Source organism: Oryx dammah, unplaced genomic scaffold, assembly GCF_014754425.2.
Source record: "Oryx dammah isolate SB20612 unplaced genomic scaffold, SCBI_Odam_1.1 HiC_scaffold_8, whole genome shotgun sequence".
In the NCBI taxonomy this organism is placed as follows: Eukaryota; Metazoa; Chordata; class Mammalia; order Artiodactyla; family Bovidae; genus Oryx; species Oryx dammah.
Genome location: NW_024070192.1, coordinates 38,552,970 through 38,571,448, shown reverse-complemented (window position 1 = coordinate 38,571,448; position 18,479 = coordinate 38,552,970). Strand labels below are relative to the sequence as shown.

Genomic DNA, 18,479 nt, shown 5'->3' with positions numbered 1-18,479 from the left:
TAGTTATCATGTCTCTTTAATCTCATTTATCTGGAACATTTCTTCAACCTTTCTTTATCTTTCATAGCGGTAATATTTTTGAGTAGTCTTTAAAGTTTTTTCTTGTTGAATGAGAGATTCTTTAAATTTTGTAGTGCTTTACAATTTTCAGATGTTTCACGCATACAATTTCATATACTTTCATAATAACCCCTTTTGCCTCTCCCCACTGATGACCGACCACTGGCTTATTCTCTGTGTGAGTCTGCTTCCTTTTTTTTGTTTCTTTCATTCACTAGTTTGCTGTATTTTTTCAGATTCCACATATAAGTGATATCATACAGTATTTGTCTGACTGCGTAGTGCCCTCCAAGTCTGTCCATGTTGCTGCAAATGGCAAGGTTTTCCTTTTTGGGGCTGAGTATTATTCCATTGTATATATACCACATCATCTTTACCCATTCATCTGTTGGTGGACAGGTTGCTTCCATACCTTGGCAGTTGTCCATAATGCTACTGTGAGCATTGGAGTGCATATATCTTTTTGAGTTAGTGTTTTGGAGTGGAATTGCTGGGTCATGTGATAGTTCTACTTTCAGTTTTTTGAGAAACGTCCATACTATTTTCCACATTGGCTGTACCAATTTACATTCCCATCAACAGTGTTTGAGGGTTCCCTTTTCTCCATAACCTTGCCAGCATTTGTTATTTGTGAGTCTTTCGATTTTTTCTTTGTTTTGGCTGCATCCTGTGGCATGTGGCATCTTAGTTCCCTGACCAGGGATCGACCCATGCCCGTGTGTCGGGAGCATGGAGTCTTAACCATTGGGCCAACAGGGAAGTCTTTTTTTTTTTCCCAAAATAGAGTGTTTCTCATTTTGTTTTTTTCCTCATAATTAGAGCCAGTCTCTGCATTCTTGGACAGAATACTACATAAATAATATTGAATTCTTGTCAGAATATCATATCTAGGCGCATCCCTCAATGATGATGTTAATTTTGACCCCTCAGTCTCAGTGCCTATTGTCTCCATTATAGAGTTACCGTTATTTCCTCTTCAGCAAATAAATGGGGAGACACTTTAAGATGATGCAGACGTTCTTCTTCCTATCGCTACTTCTCCCCTAGATTTAGCATCCATTGATTATTCTTGCCTGAATGATTCTTTACTACAGTGGCTGTAAAGTGATGATTTTCTAACACCACTACTCATTCTGTATTTATTAGTCAGCACTCAGCATTTTACTGTAATCAGTGCATCTTCTTTTTCTTTCTTTTATGTATGTGTCTTTTCATTATTGGTATTAATTCATGGGTTCTTAAATTTCCAGTTGTTTATCATTCATTACTATTGTACTGTTTGGGGGCTTGAATTGTCACAGATTTCACATAGGAGCGTCTTCAGTTTGCTCTTTTATGTGCCGCTATCGTTTTTTGTAAGCAGTTGCTTACTTTCTAGGATAATAGGATGTTCCAAGCTTATTGTTTACTTTAATTTGTTTACCTCAACAATTTGTTTACCTTAACAAGGATTTGCCTTAACCATAGTGTCAGCCATTGCTCCAAGAAGCCCTGGTTCTTCTTAGTGAAAGTGAAAGTCGTTCAGTTGTGTCTGACTCTTTGCGACCCCATGGACTATACAGTCCATGGAATTCTGCAGGCCAGAATACTGGAGTGGGCAGCCTTTCCCTTCTCCAGGGGATCTTCCCAATCCAGGGATCGAACCCAGGTCTCCCACATTGCAGGCGGATTCTTTACCAGCTGAGTGGTATTTGAGATCAAGATATGGGCATTAAGTGTACTCATTGCTGGGGATGTCTTTGCTTCGGGGCCCTTTAAGTAGACAGAACTAGGAAATACATATATGTGTTAACACATATACAGACTCCCTAGCTCATATTTGTGCTAAGGTTTCTCAGTCTTTGCACAGTTGACATTTGGGGCTGAGTAATTCTTTGCTGTGGGGGCTGTCCTGTACATGCTTGGTTGTTTAGCAACATCCCTAGCTTTTGCCCACTATATGCCATAACCAAAAATATTTCCAGACGTTGCTACTGTCCTCTGGGAGGACTGTAATACTTCTAAAATAGTTTCAGAATTATTATTATGCTCATACCAGTGAAAACTCTCCTGGAAAGGGTCCAGAGTTTGAATGCAGTTCTTCCCCCATCCGTTCTACTGAAGACAGAGTGTGTAATGAAACACTGAGTGTGTAAGGTACGTAGATTCATTTTGTGTTTTCTCTTCCTCTTCATGTAGTTACATCATTCATTTGAAATACAGTTGGGTACATCCGTTCTGTTAATAGCTTTTCCAGTTTCTTGTGTTTTACATTGCACCTGCTCCCCATCTTTATTATGTATGTTTCCTTGTTTCTTGCTTCTTTCACAGTTAAAAGGCAGCATACTGTATGTTCTCTTTTGCATTTTACTTTTTTTCACTTAACAGTGTCTCCTGGAACTCACTCATGTCAGTTCATAGAAATCCTCTTCTTTCCCCACCCCTCCAATAGCTGGATAGTACTCCACTGTTTATACACCAGTTTTTCAACCATTCTTCCATGTTTGAACATATAGGTAGTTTCCACTATTTTGTAATTGCAAAGAATATTGTAATGAGTGACCTTGCATATGTACTTTTATCTTATAGAAGGCATATCTGGTTTTTAATCATTCTTGTTTCTGTCTTTTCTTTAGATAGATTTTTTTCTTTAGGTAGAAGATTCTTTTCTTCTAAATAACTTGGGAGAGCTGACTGCAAGTCTTGCTTATCACCCTCATAATCAGGATGAATATTTAAATTATGGCCAAGAATAGAGCTTTTAATTTGTCTAAAAATCAGTTGAGAAGGGAAGAACCTAATTTCAGGTGGCTAAGTTTTTAGAGAATTTGAGATAACTGACTTAAAAGTGTTCATCAAGCAAAGCAGATTTGTCCCACAGATCTAAATATACATTTAGGATATGGATTTAGTGTCCTCCAGTTTTTAGGAAGGAAATAAAGTGAAGGGTTTTGCTTTTTTTCCTGTTTTTGAAAATGATCTGAACACATATTTACTATGATAGCAAGAAATAAATGTTTATGTGCCTCTTACAAGTAAGATAAATTTTGGCACCTCAGTTGGCCTTTGTAACATTTTAGCATTTCTAAAAGTTGGCAAGCAGTTTAAACTACAAAATTCTTTTAGGCTTTTTTGGAATAGAAATGAAATTAATTTTTTTAAGAACTTGAAACATAATTTGTGATTCAACCTAGCAAATGTGTATTGCCTACCTTGTGTGTTCTTACTACTCTGGGGCATATAAACATGAGTAATAACATGAAACCATTTATGTGGATATGACAAGCATCTTTTAGATAAATCAAGGGTGGGAGAAATTAAAATGATCCAATTTTACAACTAATAACAGAGGTAGTTTTCTGACTTTGAATTCACTATTCATTAAACAAAATTCTGTTACCAAAAGAAATGTATGTCAAAATGTAAACCTAACCCCCCATTTTCTTAGTCCTGCTTTCGAGAAGTGGCCACCTATATACCCCTATATAATTTTTTAAAGATATTTTTCATATGTTTACAAAAATTGCATGAACATCTTTTTTCTCCTTAAGATTTATAGGATAGAATTATACTTTACAAACTGCTTTTAATATTTTTTGTCACCCTTCCTATGAGTTTGGAAATGTTTACTGTCTGTTGCTAGTTCATCTAATAGCAACATCTAGTACATCTTATACCTCTATTTCTTTATCAAATTTTATGCATTGATTCTCCCCCATGGAAGATGAAGGGAGTCTGTTATTTTTATGTTGTCCTGGTTGATGATATTTGTACTGTTTGATCTGATGTTCACTCCCTAATTCTTTCGTGCAACAACTTTCCTATTGTATCTTTTTAACACTTATATTGAAGTATAGTTGATATATAAATAACTATACACATTTAATATGTACAATTTGATGAGTTTGGACCATTCTTATATTCTTATTTTGATTACTCTATTGTTGAGTTCAGTTCAGTTCAGTTCAGTTGCTCAGTTGTGTCTGACTCTTTGCGACCCCATGAACTGCAGTACGCCAGTCCTCCCTGTCCATCACCAACTCCCGGAGTCCACCCAAACCCATGTCCATCGAGTCGGTGATGCCATCCAACCATCTCATCCTCTGTCGTCCCCTTCTCCTCCTGCCCTCAATCTTTCCCAGCATCAGGGTCTTTTCAAATGAATCAGCTCTTCACGTCAGGTGGCCAAAGTATTGGGGTTTCAGGTTCAACATCAGTCCTTCCAGTGAACACCCAGGACTGATCTCCTTTAGGATGGACTGGTTGGATCTCCTCGGAGTGCCAGGGACTCTCAAGAGTCTTCTCCAACACCACAGTTCAAAAGCATCAATTCTTCTCCGCTCAGCTTTCTTTATAGTCCAACTCTCACATCCATACGTGACCACTGAAAAAACCATAGCCTTGACTAGACAGACCTTTGTTGACAAAGTAATGTCTCTGTTTTTCAGTATGCTGTCTAGGTTGGTCATAACTTCCTTCCAAGGAGTAAGCGTCTTTTAATTTTATGGCTGCGATCACCATCTGCAGTGATTTTGGAGCCCAGAAAAATAAAGTCAGCCACCATTTCCACTGTTTCCCCATCTATTTCCCATGAAGTGATGGGACCAGATCTTTGTTTTCTGAATGTTGAGCTTAAGCAACTTTTTCACTCTCCTCTTTTACTTCCGTCAGGAGTTGTTGGGTAGATTTTGTCATTATGTACCTTTTCAAGATGGACCTATAGATGGACCTCTTTGGGTCTTTGCATGCCAGAGAACACATTTTTTTGCTCCCAAAATGAATAAGTAAAAAGTGAAGAATTTTTAGATTATACATTTTTCTCACTCAATTATAAGTATTAGGGGAAAAAATTGCCATGTTTTAGATTGCAAAAAAAATCTCAAATTCCAAAAAAGCAGAAATCACATTGGCCTCATTTGCTGATCATAACGCTATAAAAATGCAGTCTATCCATCTGAGCATTTACAATGTATACTTCTAAAGTAACTGGAATAAAGAGAGCAAAATGAACCTTAGGAAGTGAAGAAATCAATAATACGGTACTCACATCAAAAACCCCTAGGATATATAGCCCACATAGCATACAGAAAATTAGATAGTCTTTAATGAATCTTTAAAAAAAAGAGAAATAAACTTTCAAGAAAAAGGAATTCATAAGTAAAAGCAGAAATTAATGAAATAGAAGATGTAGCTTGGTAATTTGACAGGTAAAATTAAAAACTAGCTTTAAAAAGAGACTAAAAGTGAAAAGACACAAATGAACAATAATGAAAAAGGCAACATAAAATGAAGTCAGGTGATTTTCAAAATAATGAGAATGTTCTCTTAAGTTTGAAAATCTGAATGACCTGAGTGATTCTCTAAGAAAATGTATGTGATCAGATTTGTTTAAGAGAAGTTAGAAAACTTGAATAGAACCTTGACTATAGAGGAAATGGTAAAAATAGGTGCATACCAAGTTCAGGTGATTTTCAAGCCTAGACTTCCTGTCAAGTCTTTAAGGACCAGTAACTTCCCAGATTATGAGGTCTCTTCCAAAACATAGGAAAAGGTGGGAAACTTAGGAATTCATTTTAGTAGGGTGGAGTAACCCTGACAGCAACAGCAGGCAAGAGGAAAATAATAAAGAACAGTACATGCTAATTCTTAAATGAACTCAGATATAAAGAAATATAACAACTGAAGCTGGTAGTATATGAAAAAAATTAATTATGGCCAAATGTGATTTATTGCCAGAATGTAAAGGTTTTTCAGCGTTTAGTCACCTGTTAGTATAATTACTGTATTAATACACAGGAGGAAAAAATGTGGTCAGTCCAGAGAATATAGAAATTGTATTCTTACTACCCAGTCCTTATTGTTAGAAATTCCTTAGAAAATAAGAAATTCAATATTTACTTAATTTCATTAAGGCTTGTTGCCAGAAATCTACAGTAGATATTAGAAATACCAAGTGCATTTCCATTAAAGTCTAGAACAAGTTCAGAGTTCCTGTGCTCCTGCTACCATTTAAATTTGTATTTGAGATTCTAGCCAGTGCAGGGAGGCAACAAAAAGTATTAGAACTATAGGAAAGGAAGGAGACCAAGTGTTTGTAGGTGATAGCATCTGCCTAGGAAATCAAACAGAGTCAACAGTAGCTTAAAAATATGATATATTTATGTGTGTCTCTACACATAAAGATGTCTGTAAGATCTCTTGATAAGTCAAATAATCTGGTTGCTAAATAAGATGGTATAATACGTTTCTGTTAAATACCCCCCCCCCCACAGCTGTGCATTTCTTTTGTGCCTGTATCTGTGTAGATGCACAGATAAAGGCCTGAAGTGTTAAGCGTGGTTACTTCTGAAGAGAAGAATGAAATTGGATAAATGTAGAATGAAGATGTGTGCCAGTATTGTTTCAGTATTTTCGAAGACAAATATATTTCTTTTTTGTGTAAGTAAGAAGTAAAAGTTAAATGTGTTTTCTTCTAAACAAAGTAACTATAGATGATGATTATTCTCTGACATTATAGGTTGCAATGGAGAAGTGTTTTGTTCAGTTCAGTCGCTCAGTCGTGTCTGACTCTTTGCGGCCCCATGAATTGCAGCACACCAGGCCTCCCTGTCCATCACCAACTCCCGGAGCTCACTCAGACTCGTGTCCATCGAGTCAGTGATGCCATCCAGCCATCTCATCCTCTGTCGTCCCCTTCTCCTCCTGCCCCCAACCCCTCCCAGCATCAGAGTCTTTTTAGGTCAGCCTATTTCTTTTCACTTTTCTGCCTAGGTACCCTTAGTATCTGTACACTTGTTCATGTTCCCCAAGCTAGGTTTTGTTTTGTTTTGTGTTTTTTTGGCTGTATGGCATGAAGGATCCTAGTTCCCCTGATCATGGATTGAATTCCTATCCCCTTGCAGTGGAAGCATGGGAGTTCTAACCGCTGGACTGCTAGGGAAGTCCCTGGATATTCTTTATTTTTTTCTCTTAGTATATTTGGTCTTGTGTCTTTTGGATTCCTTTTATTTTCAGTTTTATGTTACCTTAGATTTTTTTTGGAAAGCATAGAGTGTTCATCTATAATTTTCTGCTGCTTCCAGGGGTTATTCTTTCTCTATATAGCATGCTTTCCTCTAGTTTACTTTCTTTGCTACTTTTCCTCTTCTCTTAAGAAAGTTTACATGGGTCCTATGTGGCATTTTTGAGTATAGTTCTGTTTTGTGGAAAGAGTGATGAAGCTGGAATAGCTTGAAATTGAATGTGCTGTCTTAGTACACCTTTCTACTTAATTAATATAGTCCTTTGCTCTTGGGGCATTTTACCTCTTAGCTTTTCAGGTCCTTCTTAGGTGAGCTAAATCTTCAAGTCATCTCAGGCCTTTTTTGGATAATTTATTGTTTGTCTTTGTTGGCTAATTCTGGCTGGCACATGTAAAGCTAATTCCCTTAACCCTTCTCTTAAATCTCCCTTTACCTGTAGACGGTGCCCTAAAACTCCCCCGTGATTGCTTGTCTGTTGCTCTCTCCAAAGCTCCTGGAAACCACTGATCTTTTTCCTCTAGTTTTGCCATTTCTGGAAAGTTGATATCACATGGTATGAGGCTTTTCAGAATGACTTTTTTTGGTATGCATTTTGAGGTTCCTTCATGTCTTTTTGTTACTATATTTTGAAGCTGTGTTTTGCTTTGGAAAAGATTTCCCTGGTGGCTCAGACGGTAAAGCGTCTGCCTACAATGCAGGAGACCAGGGTTCACTCTGTGGGTTGGGAAGATCTCCTAGAGAAGGAAATGGCAACCCACTCCAGTATTCTTGCCTGGAAAATCCCATGGATGGAGGAACCTGGTAGGCTACAGTCCATGTGGTCGCAAAGAGTCAGGACTGAGCGACTTCACTTTCACTCTCACTTTTGCTTTAGAAAACTAAACCTCTTCAGTTATTTGAGGGATTCAAGTTTTTCCTGTGCATGTATTTTAACATTGTATATATTTAGTGTCTATTAGAAAGTAACTCTGTCCTGGCCTTTAAAAAAAGAAAGTAAACATCTGTACTTTGCTACAAACTAAAGTTATATCTGTACATGGGAGTACACTGCTATCTGTGTGAATTAGAATCTCTTAATACTTGGCACAAAGGCAAAATACATGAATTGAGTGCTGGGACTGAAATGAGACTGTAACTGTAGTTCATACCCTGTTAAACTATATTTTCATTGACTATAAATATAAGTATATATTTAGACATACACTTCTTAATATGTTGCTTTCATCTAGCTTGTTTTGAGGTTTTGCTGCCTTTATATTTCCTTGGGGTGATAGAGTATGAGCCCTTCTAAGTCTTCAAAGGAAGATTAAAGTTATTCTCAGTTTGTGTTATATTTAATCTTTTTATTCTTTGAAAGCTTTTAATTGAAATATTTCATTCAGTAGAATGCATCATATTCTGATCATTCCAAAATAACAAATAATGACTTACAGTCCATGGGGTCACAAAGAGTCAGACATGACCTAGAGACTAAGCACACATACTGTAGGAGGTACTGGTATTTTCTGTTGTTAATGTTAGACTTGTCAAAACAGCAATAGTAAATAAAACATATTTCATTTGTGAAATTGAACCAAGATTATAAAATTGCTTAATGTTTCAAGATATACATTTCAAAACATACTTCCTTTGTGAAATTGAACCAAGATTATAAAATTGCTTAATGTTTCAAGATATACATTTCAGTATTTATTGAGTGAGATGTAGGCATCTTTAAAGGTAATTAAGATGTGGCATCAATGTCAAAATTGTTGATTTTTCTGTCAAACTCATACAGAGCTGCAGAACTTTATTGTGTCATGACATTTTGTTTCCCTGAATTTGATTGTATTTTAGAAGATTGTATTAAAAGAGAAGTTACTGAAAAGAGAGGAGGGCAGTGCCCCAAATACAGTTAAGGAAGTTGAAAAAGTTGTATGCTGAGTGGCTCCTGTTTTGTTTTTGTTTTACTGAACTTGACGGTCAGCTGAAAGGTGGGATACAGTTAGATATTTGAGAGGACAGAAAGGAGACTCGGGACAAGTGAATGATTCATCAGGCAGCATTGGAATGACAACCATGTATTATGACTTGACCCATACAAGTTTTTTTAGCCAGGTAATTCTAGGGATGTCTGTTGTAAATATCTGGTTTTAAGTGATCTTTACTTTTATGCTTTAGGGCTTATTTATGATGCTCTTTGTTTATTTAGTTGGTATCCCATCTAATCTTCCTATATCCTTCTGATAAGTAAGTCTTTTTAAAATGCCACTTAAACTGCTTTTTCTTGCCTTGCATGTCCTTCATGATGTTTCTGTCCTATCTTTCAGCCATTTCTGTCATACCTTAATCTCATTTCCAGTATTTATATCTATTATTTATGTGGATCACTTTTGGAACAATTTTAAGTAATGGTAATAGGCATTCTTTTCTTGTCCTTGGCATTAATGAAGATATTTCTAGTGTTTTACTGTTAACAGTATTATTTATTGGTTGAAACTTTGAGGGATTTCTTTTTAAAATATTAATAAGATATCTTTTTTAATATTAATGAAGACCTTTCTGTTGTAAAGGAATGTTCTAAAATCAAGAATGTTGAAGCATTTGATCATACAGATATTGAGATCTTCATCATATTCTTTCCCAGTTCCCCTCAGTATACCAGGTACCTGTTCTTTTACTTAATGATGAAGAGTCCACTTACCGTGATTTACCTAAATTTTATTTTACTTCACCACTGCCAGAATTAGGTCTCATTGTAACCTCTTGCTGTGCTTTACTTGTCCCAGGACTGGTAGTAGTTGAATCCTGGCCTACCCTTTTGAAATATATTCAAGTGTGATGATGAAGGATGATTATTACAATCCTTTGTCAGGGCACAGGAAGTTGGAGAGGTATAAGACCTATGGCCAAGAACTTAACTTATCAGTACTGCCCTTTCCCCAAAGTCTCAGTGGGTGACTGTAGCATACTTAAGAAACCATGTTATCTACCTGTCTGAGAGTTGGCTAATGTATGGCAGCAGTTTGTGGAATGACCCGCAGTAGTGTTTCTGCACTTGCAGTGAACTTTATTCACATCTTCAGCAGGACTATGTAATTCATCTTGGTGTTTGTCTAAAATGGCATTGCCTGGGTCATTGTGCGGGTTGTCTTCTGTAGCAGGGCACCAGAGACGATGATGTGCTCCTGGTGGCATGAACCTGCATGCTTGATCCTGCTGGTCTGGTCTCATTATCCTGGTGGTGTGCCCTCCTAACCCGGTAGGGATCCCACATTCATAGGGCCACTGCAGCCTATCAGAGCAGTGCACATTAACCCCACTGCTTTCCTCCTTCCTGAATAGGTGAGATCAGTGTGTCTTTTGTAATGGACCTGGTGAGAAGACATCTATTTGTCAGTTTCTAACTTAACCTTGTTTTTCCTCATATAAAACAGAGTTTGAGGAAACACTGTTATTGTCATTTTGGTTTCAGAAGACCTGAATTTTGATTCTCAACTTCACCGTTTATTAGACGCCCCCCCAAAAAAATCAGTTAAGCTCTATGAGCCTCGGTGTCTTTACCTTTGAAAAACAGCTTCTACCTGTCCCTGTAGTGCATGCTCTGTAATTCTCTCTGCTTCAGTTTTGTTGGTAAGAGATGCTGGGGACCCTGAAGTATTCTGCTTTTATTGTTGGTGTTGTCTAATCTTTTTAGAGTCATTTTTGTTTAACTAGCAGTTAATAGCATTTTGATACTCCTATCTCTATAAGAATGTGAGGTTGTGTATGGGTTGGTAGTGGTGGGATGTTATGTATGACTCATACTACAAATACTACTGATACTACAGCTACAAAAATTATCTTGTGGCTATAAGAATGAAGGGCATGTAGGAAGTCAGCTAAAGTGCTTAAAATACAATCCTTGCATTTTTAATAAGCTTAAGAATAGTTTAGAAAAGCAAAGTCTCATTTGTTACTGTAGCAGTCTCACAGGCGAGCAGAAGACTCTGTCCAGGATGGCACTGTCCATATGTCAGCGAGAATTCATAGGTAAAGTCCTTCACCTCAGTCTGTTCTGATTTTAGCCATTTTCTGTGATTCTGCATGGCTTTATTGATTTTGGTTCTACTCAGAGTGACCTGTTGCACTTCTATGTGAATTTTTCTTTGATTCTAGTGATACTTGTTTTTCTTCATCTCCGAAGGCTTAGTAGATTTATTTAACTCGTGTATGAAGTTTCTTTGAGAGATTATTATAAACTTGTGCTTTGACGCCCTCCTGTTTTCAAGGTTATGCATCTTCCATCACTAATAAAGTGATGATCAACTCTGAGTCAACAACTGAAATTAGTAGCAAACTTTAGAAGCACCCTTTAGGCTTTTGTTAGAACCAGCAGGTTCTTCAGTCTTATTTATTCTTTCTTTATATGATGGTGGTATACCTTGCCTGCGTTAGAGGTTCTGTGTTCTCAGTATGAGTTCAGTTAGCATAGATGTTGAGTGGCGAGGTAACAGGCAGCGGTGTTAGAGTTACTTGGCCATGGGAACCTGGTATTTGGTGTGGAAATAGAATTGACTAGACTGTTCTGGGACGGGTTTGTAGACTTTGTACATCATCAGTATGTTGTACCTCCCCTGATGATATCATACACATTTAAACTTCAGCTTTATTTACTGTATTTTTGTTTATATTCCCTTTCTCTTTGATAATTCAGTATTATGATATTTTAGACCATCCCCAAGAAAAAGAAATGCAAAAAAACAAAATGGCTGTCTGAGGAGGCCTTACAAATAGCTGTGAAAAGCAAAGGAGAAAAGGAAAGATACACCCATTTGAATGCAGAGTTCCAAAGAATAGCAAGGAGAGATAAGAAAGCCTTCCTCAGTGATCAGGGCAAAGAAGTAGAGGAAAACAATACAGTGGGAAAGACTAGAGATCTCTTCAAGAAAATTAGAGATACCAAGGGAATATTTCATGCAAAGATGGGCACAATAAAGGACAGAAATGGTATGGACCTAACAGAAGCAGAAAATATTAAGAAGAGGTTGCAAGAATACATAGAAGAACTATACAAAAAAGATCTTCATGACCCAGATAGTCACGATGGTATGATCACTCACCTAGAGCCAGACAACCTGGAATGTGAAGTCAAGTGGGCTTTAGGAAGCATCACTACAAACAAAGCTCGTGGAGGTGATGGAATTCCAGTTGAGCTATTTCAAATCCTAAAAGATGATGCTGTGAAAGTGCTGCACTCAATATGCCAGCAAATTTGGAAAACTCAGCAGTGGCCACAGGACTGGACAAGATCAGTTTTCATTCCAATCCCAAAGAAAGGCAATGCCAAAGAATGCTTAGACTACTGCACAGTTGGACTCATCTCACACGCTGGTAAAGTAATGCTCAAAATTCTCCAAGCCAGGCTTCAGCAATATATGAACCGTGAACTTCCAGATGTTGAAGCTGGTTTTAGAAAAGGCAGAGGAACCAGAGATCAAATTGCCAACATCCGCTGGATCATTGAAAAAGCAAGAGAGTTGCAGGAAAACATCTACTTCTGCTTTATTGACTATACCGAAGCTTTTGACTGTGTCAATCACCACAAACTGGAAAATTCTGAAAAAGATTCTGAAAAACCAGACCACCTGACCTGCCTCTTGAGAAATCTGTATGCAGGTCAAGAAGCAACAGTTAGAACGGGATATGAAACAACAGACTGGTTCCAGATAGGAAAAGGAGTACCTCAAGGCTGTATATTGTCACCCTGCTTATTTAACTTATATGCAGAGTACATCATGAGAAATGCTGGGCTGGAAGAAGCACAAGCTGGAATCAAGATTGCTGGGAAAAATATCAGTAACCTTAGATATGCAGATGACACCACCCATATGGCAGAAAGCGAAGAAGAACTAAAGAGCCTCTTGATGAAAGTGAAAGAGGAGAGTGAAAAAGTTGGCTTAAAACTCAAAATTCAGAAAAGTAAGATCATGGCATCTGGTCCCATCACTTCATGGCAAACAGATGGGGAAACAGTGGAAACCGTGTCAGACTTTATTTTTCGGGGCTCCAGAATCACTGCAGATGGTGACTGTAGCCATGAAATTAAAAGACGCTTGCTCTTGGAAGAAAAGTTACGACCAACCGAGACAGCATATTAAAAGGCAGAGACATTACTTTGCCAACAAAGGTCCATCTAGTCAAGGCTATGGTTTTTCCAGTGGTCATGTATGGATGTGAGAGTTGGACTATAAAGAAAGCTGAGCATCAAAGAATTGATGCTTTTGAACTGTGGTGTTGGAGAAGACTCTTGAGAGTCCCTTGGACTGCAAGGAGATCCAACCAGTCCATCCTAAAGGAAATCAATCCTGAATATTCATTGGAAGGACTGATGCTGAAGCTGAAACTCCAATGCTTTGGCCACGAAGAGCTGACTCATTTGAAAAGACCCGGATGCTGCAAAAGATTGAAGGCGAGAGAAGGGGACAACAGAGTATGAGATGGTTGGATGGCATCACCAACTCAATGGTGATGAATTTGTGTAAACTCTGGGAGTCCGTGATGGACAGGGAGGCCTGGTGTGCTGCGGTCCATGGGCTTGTAAAGAGTTGAACACGACTGAGCAACTGAACTGAATTGAATGCCATGTAATAGCTCTCTTTTTCTAAACTGTTAAGTGTAAATATGGTTACTAACTAGATATTTAACTTTCACTGGATAGAGAGCACATGCCTGATATTCTCAAGTCTCACTGCTCCTCCCCAACTCCAGTATTTTACAGTGTTCATTTTAAGCCTTACTGTAGAGTGGAATACTGAGGCTGCTTTAAGTTCTGTTCTTGCTAAAGTCAACCTGTGAATAGCCAGATTGCTTGGACACTTTTTAAACTATGTTTTACCTCTCTCAGATCTTTGTCACTGGCAGCGATTTCCATTTCTTTGAAATGTCCTTCTCCATTGGCTTGCTGACATCTCTTAATTTTTGTACTATAACAGGATTCTTCACTTTCTGGTGGCTTCTTAAAAAGTTTGATATCTGTCAAGGTTCTATCATTTACTTTCTACTTTCCTTCTTCCAAAATGTCTTTCACCACTTATGGTTTGAAACACTGCTACCTATTTACCAGTTTTCCCCAATTCTTTAATTACATCAAATCCATCTCTTAAGCTTCTGATCTTTATGTTCAATTACCTTCTTTATCATATATCTTTATTTAAATGTCTTATAGCCACTTCAGGTCAAAAGATTTAAAACTGAACTAATTATATTCCTGCCTCCCCTCCCCCCCCCCCTTCTTCTCCTGTTCTGTCCAAGTAAATGTTATTACCATGTACCAAAAACTTGTGAATCAACTGTTTTCTCCCATGTCCCACTTTGTGTAGGCTGGTCAGAATACCCATCATTTAAAAGTCTACAAATAACAAACGCTGGAAAGAGTGTAGAGAAATTGAACCCTCCTGCACTGTTGGTGGGAATGTAAGTTGGTACAGCCACTATGGAAAACCGTATGGAGTTTCCTTTAACAGTAATTAAAAATAGAATTACTGTATAATCCAGCAATCCTACTTCTGGTCATATACCTGGACAAAGCTATAATTCAAAAAGAGGGTACCCCTATGTTTGTAGCGGCACTATTCACACAAGCCAAAACATGGAAATATCCTGTCCATTCATCAGTAGATGGATGAATAAAGAAGATGTGATACATATGTACAGTGAAATACTACTCAGTGATAAAAGAGAACAGAATAATGCCATTTGCAGAAACATGGGTGCAACTAGAGATTATAATACTAAGTGAAATAAGTCAAAAAAGAGAAAAACACTGTATCACTTATACGTGGAATCTAAAATTATGGCACAGATGAACCTAAATATGAAATGGAAGGAGACTCACAGAGACCAGATTTGTGGTTGCCGAGGTGGTGGGGCGGGGGAGAGATGAGCTGCAACTTGGAGGTTGGTAAATGTAGACTGTTTCATTTAGAATGGATATACGACAAGGTCTAGTGTATAGCACTGGAACTGTATCCAATCTCCTGGGATAAAACATAATGGAAAAGAATATTTTAAAAAAGAAGTGTGTGTGTGTATGTATAACTCAGTCACTATGCCGTACAGCAGAGATTAGTACAACATTATAAATCAGCTGTATTTGAATTTTTAAAAGTGTGTGTGTTGGACTTTTTAAATTGCAGTATAGATTCACTTTAAAAACATTTATGAAGAAATTTAGTATATGGAAGTATATGAAAATGGAACAACTCCAGTTAAAGGAGGGAGGTATAGTGTTCCACCTACTTGGCCAGTTTCTTCCCTACCTGCTCAGTAAATACTGATTGGAATTATTATCCTAAATTGCTTCACTACCTGTTTAATGACCTTGAATGTATCAGTCTCTCAATTATGTAATATAGGGGTTATACACTTTCCTACCTAATTTAACAGCATGGTTTTAGGATCAAAAGAGGCAGTGAATGCTGTTTTTTAGATTTAAAACTTTTGTACATCCTCACATAGGCCTCTCTTCCAAACACCATTACTTGGGGGGTTAGGAAATTTCAACATAAGAATTTGTGGGGTATACAAATAGTCTGTAGCATCTTTTGACTTAAATGTAAAGATGTTTGAAAAGCTTTGACTATATGAATACTTATTGTAACATTATTTTAAATGTTGAAACACTGACCGGTTTTCAGTGTATTGAATGAAATGAACAGATATGTGACTTGATTAAAGCATACGTGTGAATGTATAGGCAAAGAGCATGGTATGAGTGACCTGTGCTGACCTATGTTAGTATTAATCTCAAAATATTGGGATTTTTTTGGTAAGGAAAAGGATATAATTTCTTCTTTTAATATTCTTACCTAGAAATGTATCATCATTTATCTATCCTTTACCAAAAAAAAGTCCATTAAGATAATAATTGCTATAATTTGTACATGTTACGTGTACATATTGTCTGTTATATGAGCTTCAGAATTGTAAGCTGTGTGTAGTGTGTTCAGGCAAAGCTCCAGCACTCAGGCTTGACTCTGAGGAAGGAGTAGAGCTGTGTAGGAACAGTGAATATTTACAAACACTGCCTAAGATTTTGTAAACCCTTGACGTTTTTCCCTTTGTTGCCTGAAGAAGGAAATAAAGCTAAGTGATAGATAGGTGTCTTTTAGTGTCTTTGTTTTCCTTACCACTTGGGATATTCTTACCAAAGGGTAATTTATTTGTTGAAGGTTAGTTTGTTTGTAATATAGACTTTGACAGCACAGTATTTGATGAAATTATTTTGAGAGAGCCTTTGCCTTCCTATTTGTATTACTTCAGAAGGCCCAAGTAGAACTGCTTGGAAATTACAAAGTAGTACTATTTACAGATTCACGTAAAGAATTTATTTCTGAATGAATCAAATTATCCATTAATAAAACAGGCCAGAAGGTACAGGCTTGTAAGAAGCACACACAGACTCACAATAATAATCCTATACTTTCTTCAGTCCCACAGCCCACAAGTGTGATGTTCTGACCTTGTAATTCTAAATTAATCTTTCATCTATGACACTGTACTGTTTGTAGCTTGTGCCTTTTCCCCACCCACTCTCATGGTTTAAAGTTGTCTCTAATAGTAAAATGCTAATTATAATTTTACCAGAACAATTCTCCTTACAGAACTAAATTTCATTTGCTAGTCCTTGAGTGTCTGTAAGAATGACAAGTATTAATAGTAAGGAGGGCTAAGTATAAACATGAACAAAATTGATAATTACTGTCACAAAATGATAACTAGTTATATAAGCCAGGTCTTGATCTTACAATTTGTAAGGTAAACAACGCATTAGAAATATAATTAAAAGTTCGAGAATAGTATTAACAATCTTATGGATATGCTGTGAAGGGTTAACTATTTTAGAGGCTTTTGTGGAGTGGGTGGTTCATTTTCTTGTGAAATGCTTGTATGATTGGAAGGGTAATCCTCTTTAAAAAAAAAAGAGTTGTCTTAAGGCTTATGAGATTTTTTAAAAAAATACTTTCTTCAACATAGGAATGAAAATTTATTGAGTCATTTGAATTTGTTGTCTTTCAGAAATCGAGCTATAGCAGATTATCTTCGTTCAAATGGCTACGAAGAAGCATATTCAGTTTTTAAAAAGGAAGCTGAATTAGATATGGTATGTTTGACTTTTTACAGTTACTCACATAGTTGATGAGTAGATTTATTGAAGTATCAGTAGTTAGCAGTCACCTCAGTTATTCAAAATCTTGTCATTTGTTATTATGGTTTTACTTGGCACTAAACCTGAAATTCACCCACCAACACACACCTTCTTTGTATAATCTGATAATTTTAGTGATGATTGGGCCTAGAGATTGAATGGTGTGTATGATGTGAGGTTTTGTATTTGAGCCCTTTTTTCTTTCTTTTTTTTTAAATCTACTTTTTTCCTCTCTCTAGAATGAAGAATTAGATAAGAAATATGCTGGGCTTTTGGAAAAAAAATGGACATCTGTTATTAGATTACAAAAGAAGGTAACAAAATCTTTTTCTTTTAGTTGTATTCAGAGTATTATATTAAATATAAACTTCGAAAGTATCAACATAATAAATTTTTTTCTGCATTAGCAGCTACGATTAACCTTAAAAAGGTAAATAAAAATACATTTCTATGTATTATGGCATATACAGACCATTGCTGATACATTGCTAACTTAGGCAAACAGGAGTACTGGCTGGTTTGAACGTAACCCAGCCCTGACTTCAAGGAATTGGTACTGAAGAACCCATTTATATACTTATTGGGAAGAACACATGGAACCAATATGATGCTAGGAAGAGAGCACTAAAATGTGCTCTTAGACATTTCATTTTCTTCTCTGAGCTTTGATCTGTTAAGTGAGGGCAATAAGTAATATTCTGGTCCTAATATTTGTACTTGCAGTAGGCAAAGTTAGAATGAATAATGTTGTTATAACATGATTTAATCCATAAAAAGCCCTTATTAGGAAAGTGCCTGGCACATAGATGTCAGTAGTGTTAGCTTTTATTATGAATATTCTGATGAACAGGTACAATGCAAATGAAGTTTGGAAAGAATTTACTAAGGGTGGCAGAATTAGAAGGGATCAAGATAGATTTCCTACTCTTCCTCAAGTTGCATCCAGCACCTTCCAAATTCTTCAAGTTAAGGGGTTCAGGCACAATTGTATTGAGTTTTTCTCAGTGTGCAGTTTTGTCACGCCACTAAGATTTTAGTGATATGTAATATAGATAATTTTCAGTTAAATCTAACAAATGCTTTGTAAATTGCTAAAATTTTATTCTGCATATATGGATGCAAAATAAAGGCAGTTTTAAAAAATACCAAATATACAATTTTTATCAGAATCTATCTGTATATAACTACTGTGTGTTCCTTCTTAAGGTTATGGAATTAGAATCAAAGTTAAATGAAGCAAAAGAAGAATT

General features: G+C 36.7%; 1 protein-coding gene across 2 annotated transcripts in view; it reads left to right on the top strand.

Moving 5' to 3' along the window:
• The window catches only part of PAFAH1B1 (platelet activating factor acetylhydrolase 1b regulatory subunit 1), a 67,207-nt gene that overhangs the window by 32,959 nt on the left and 15,769 nt on the right, over positions 1-18,479 (top strand). For both annotated transcript variants that reach the window (XM_040243767.1, XM_040243768.1), the window contains 2 exons: positions 17,100-17,184; positions 17,469-17,543. In XM_040243767.1, the coding sequence (XP_040099701.1) occupies positions 17,100-17,184; positions 17,469-17,543 (160 nt within the window). The remainder of the gene's footprint in view (positions 1-17,099; positions 17,185-17,468; positions 17,544-18,479) is intronic.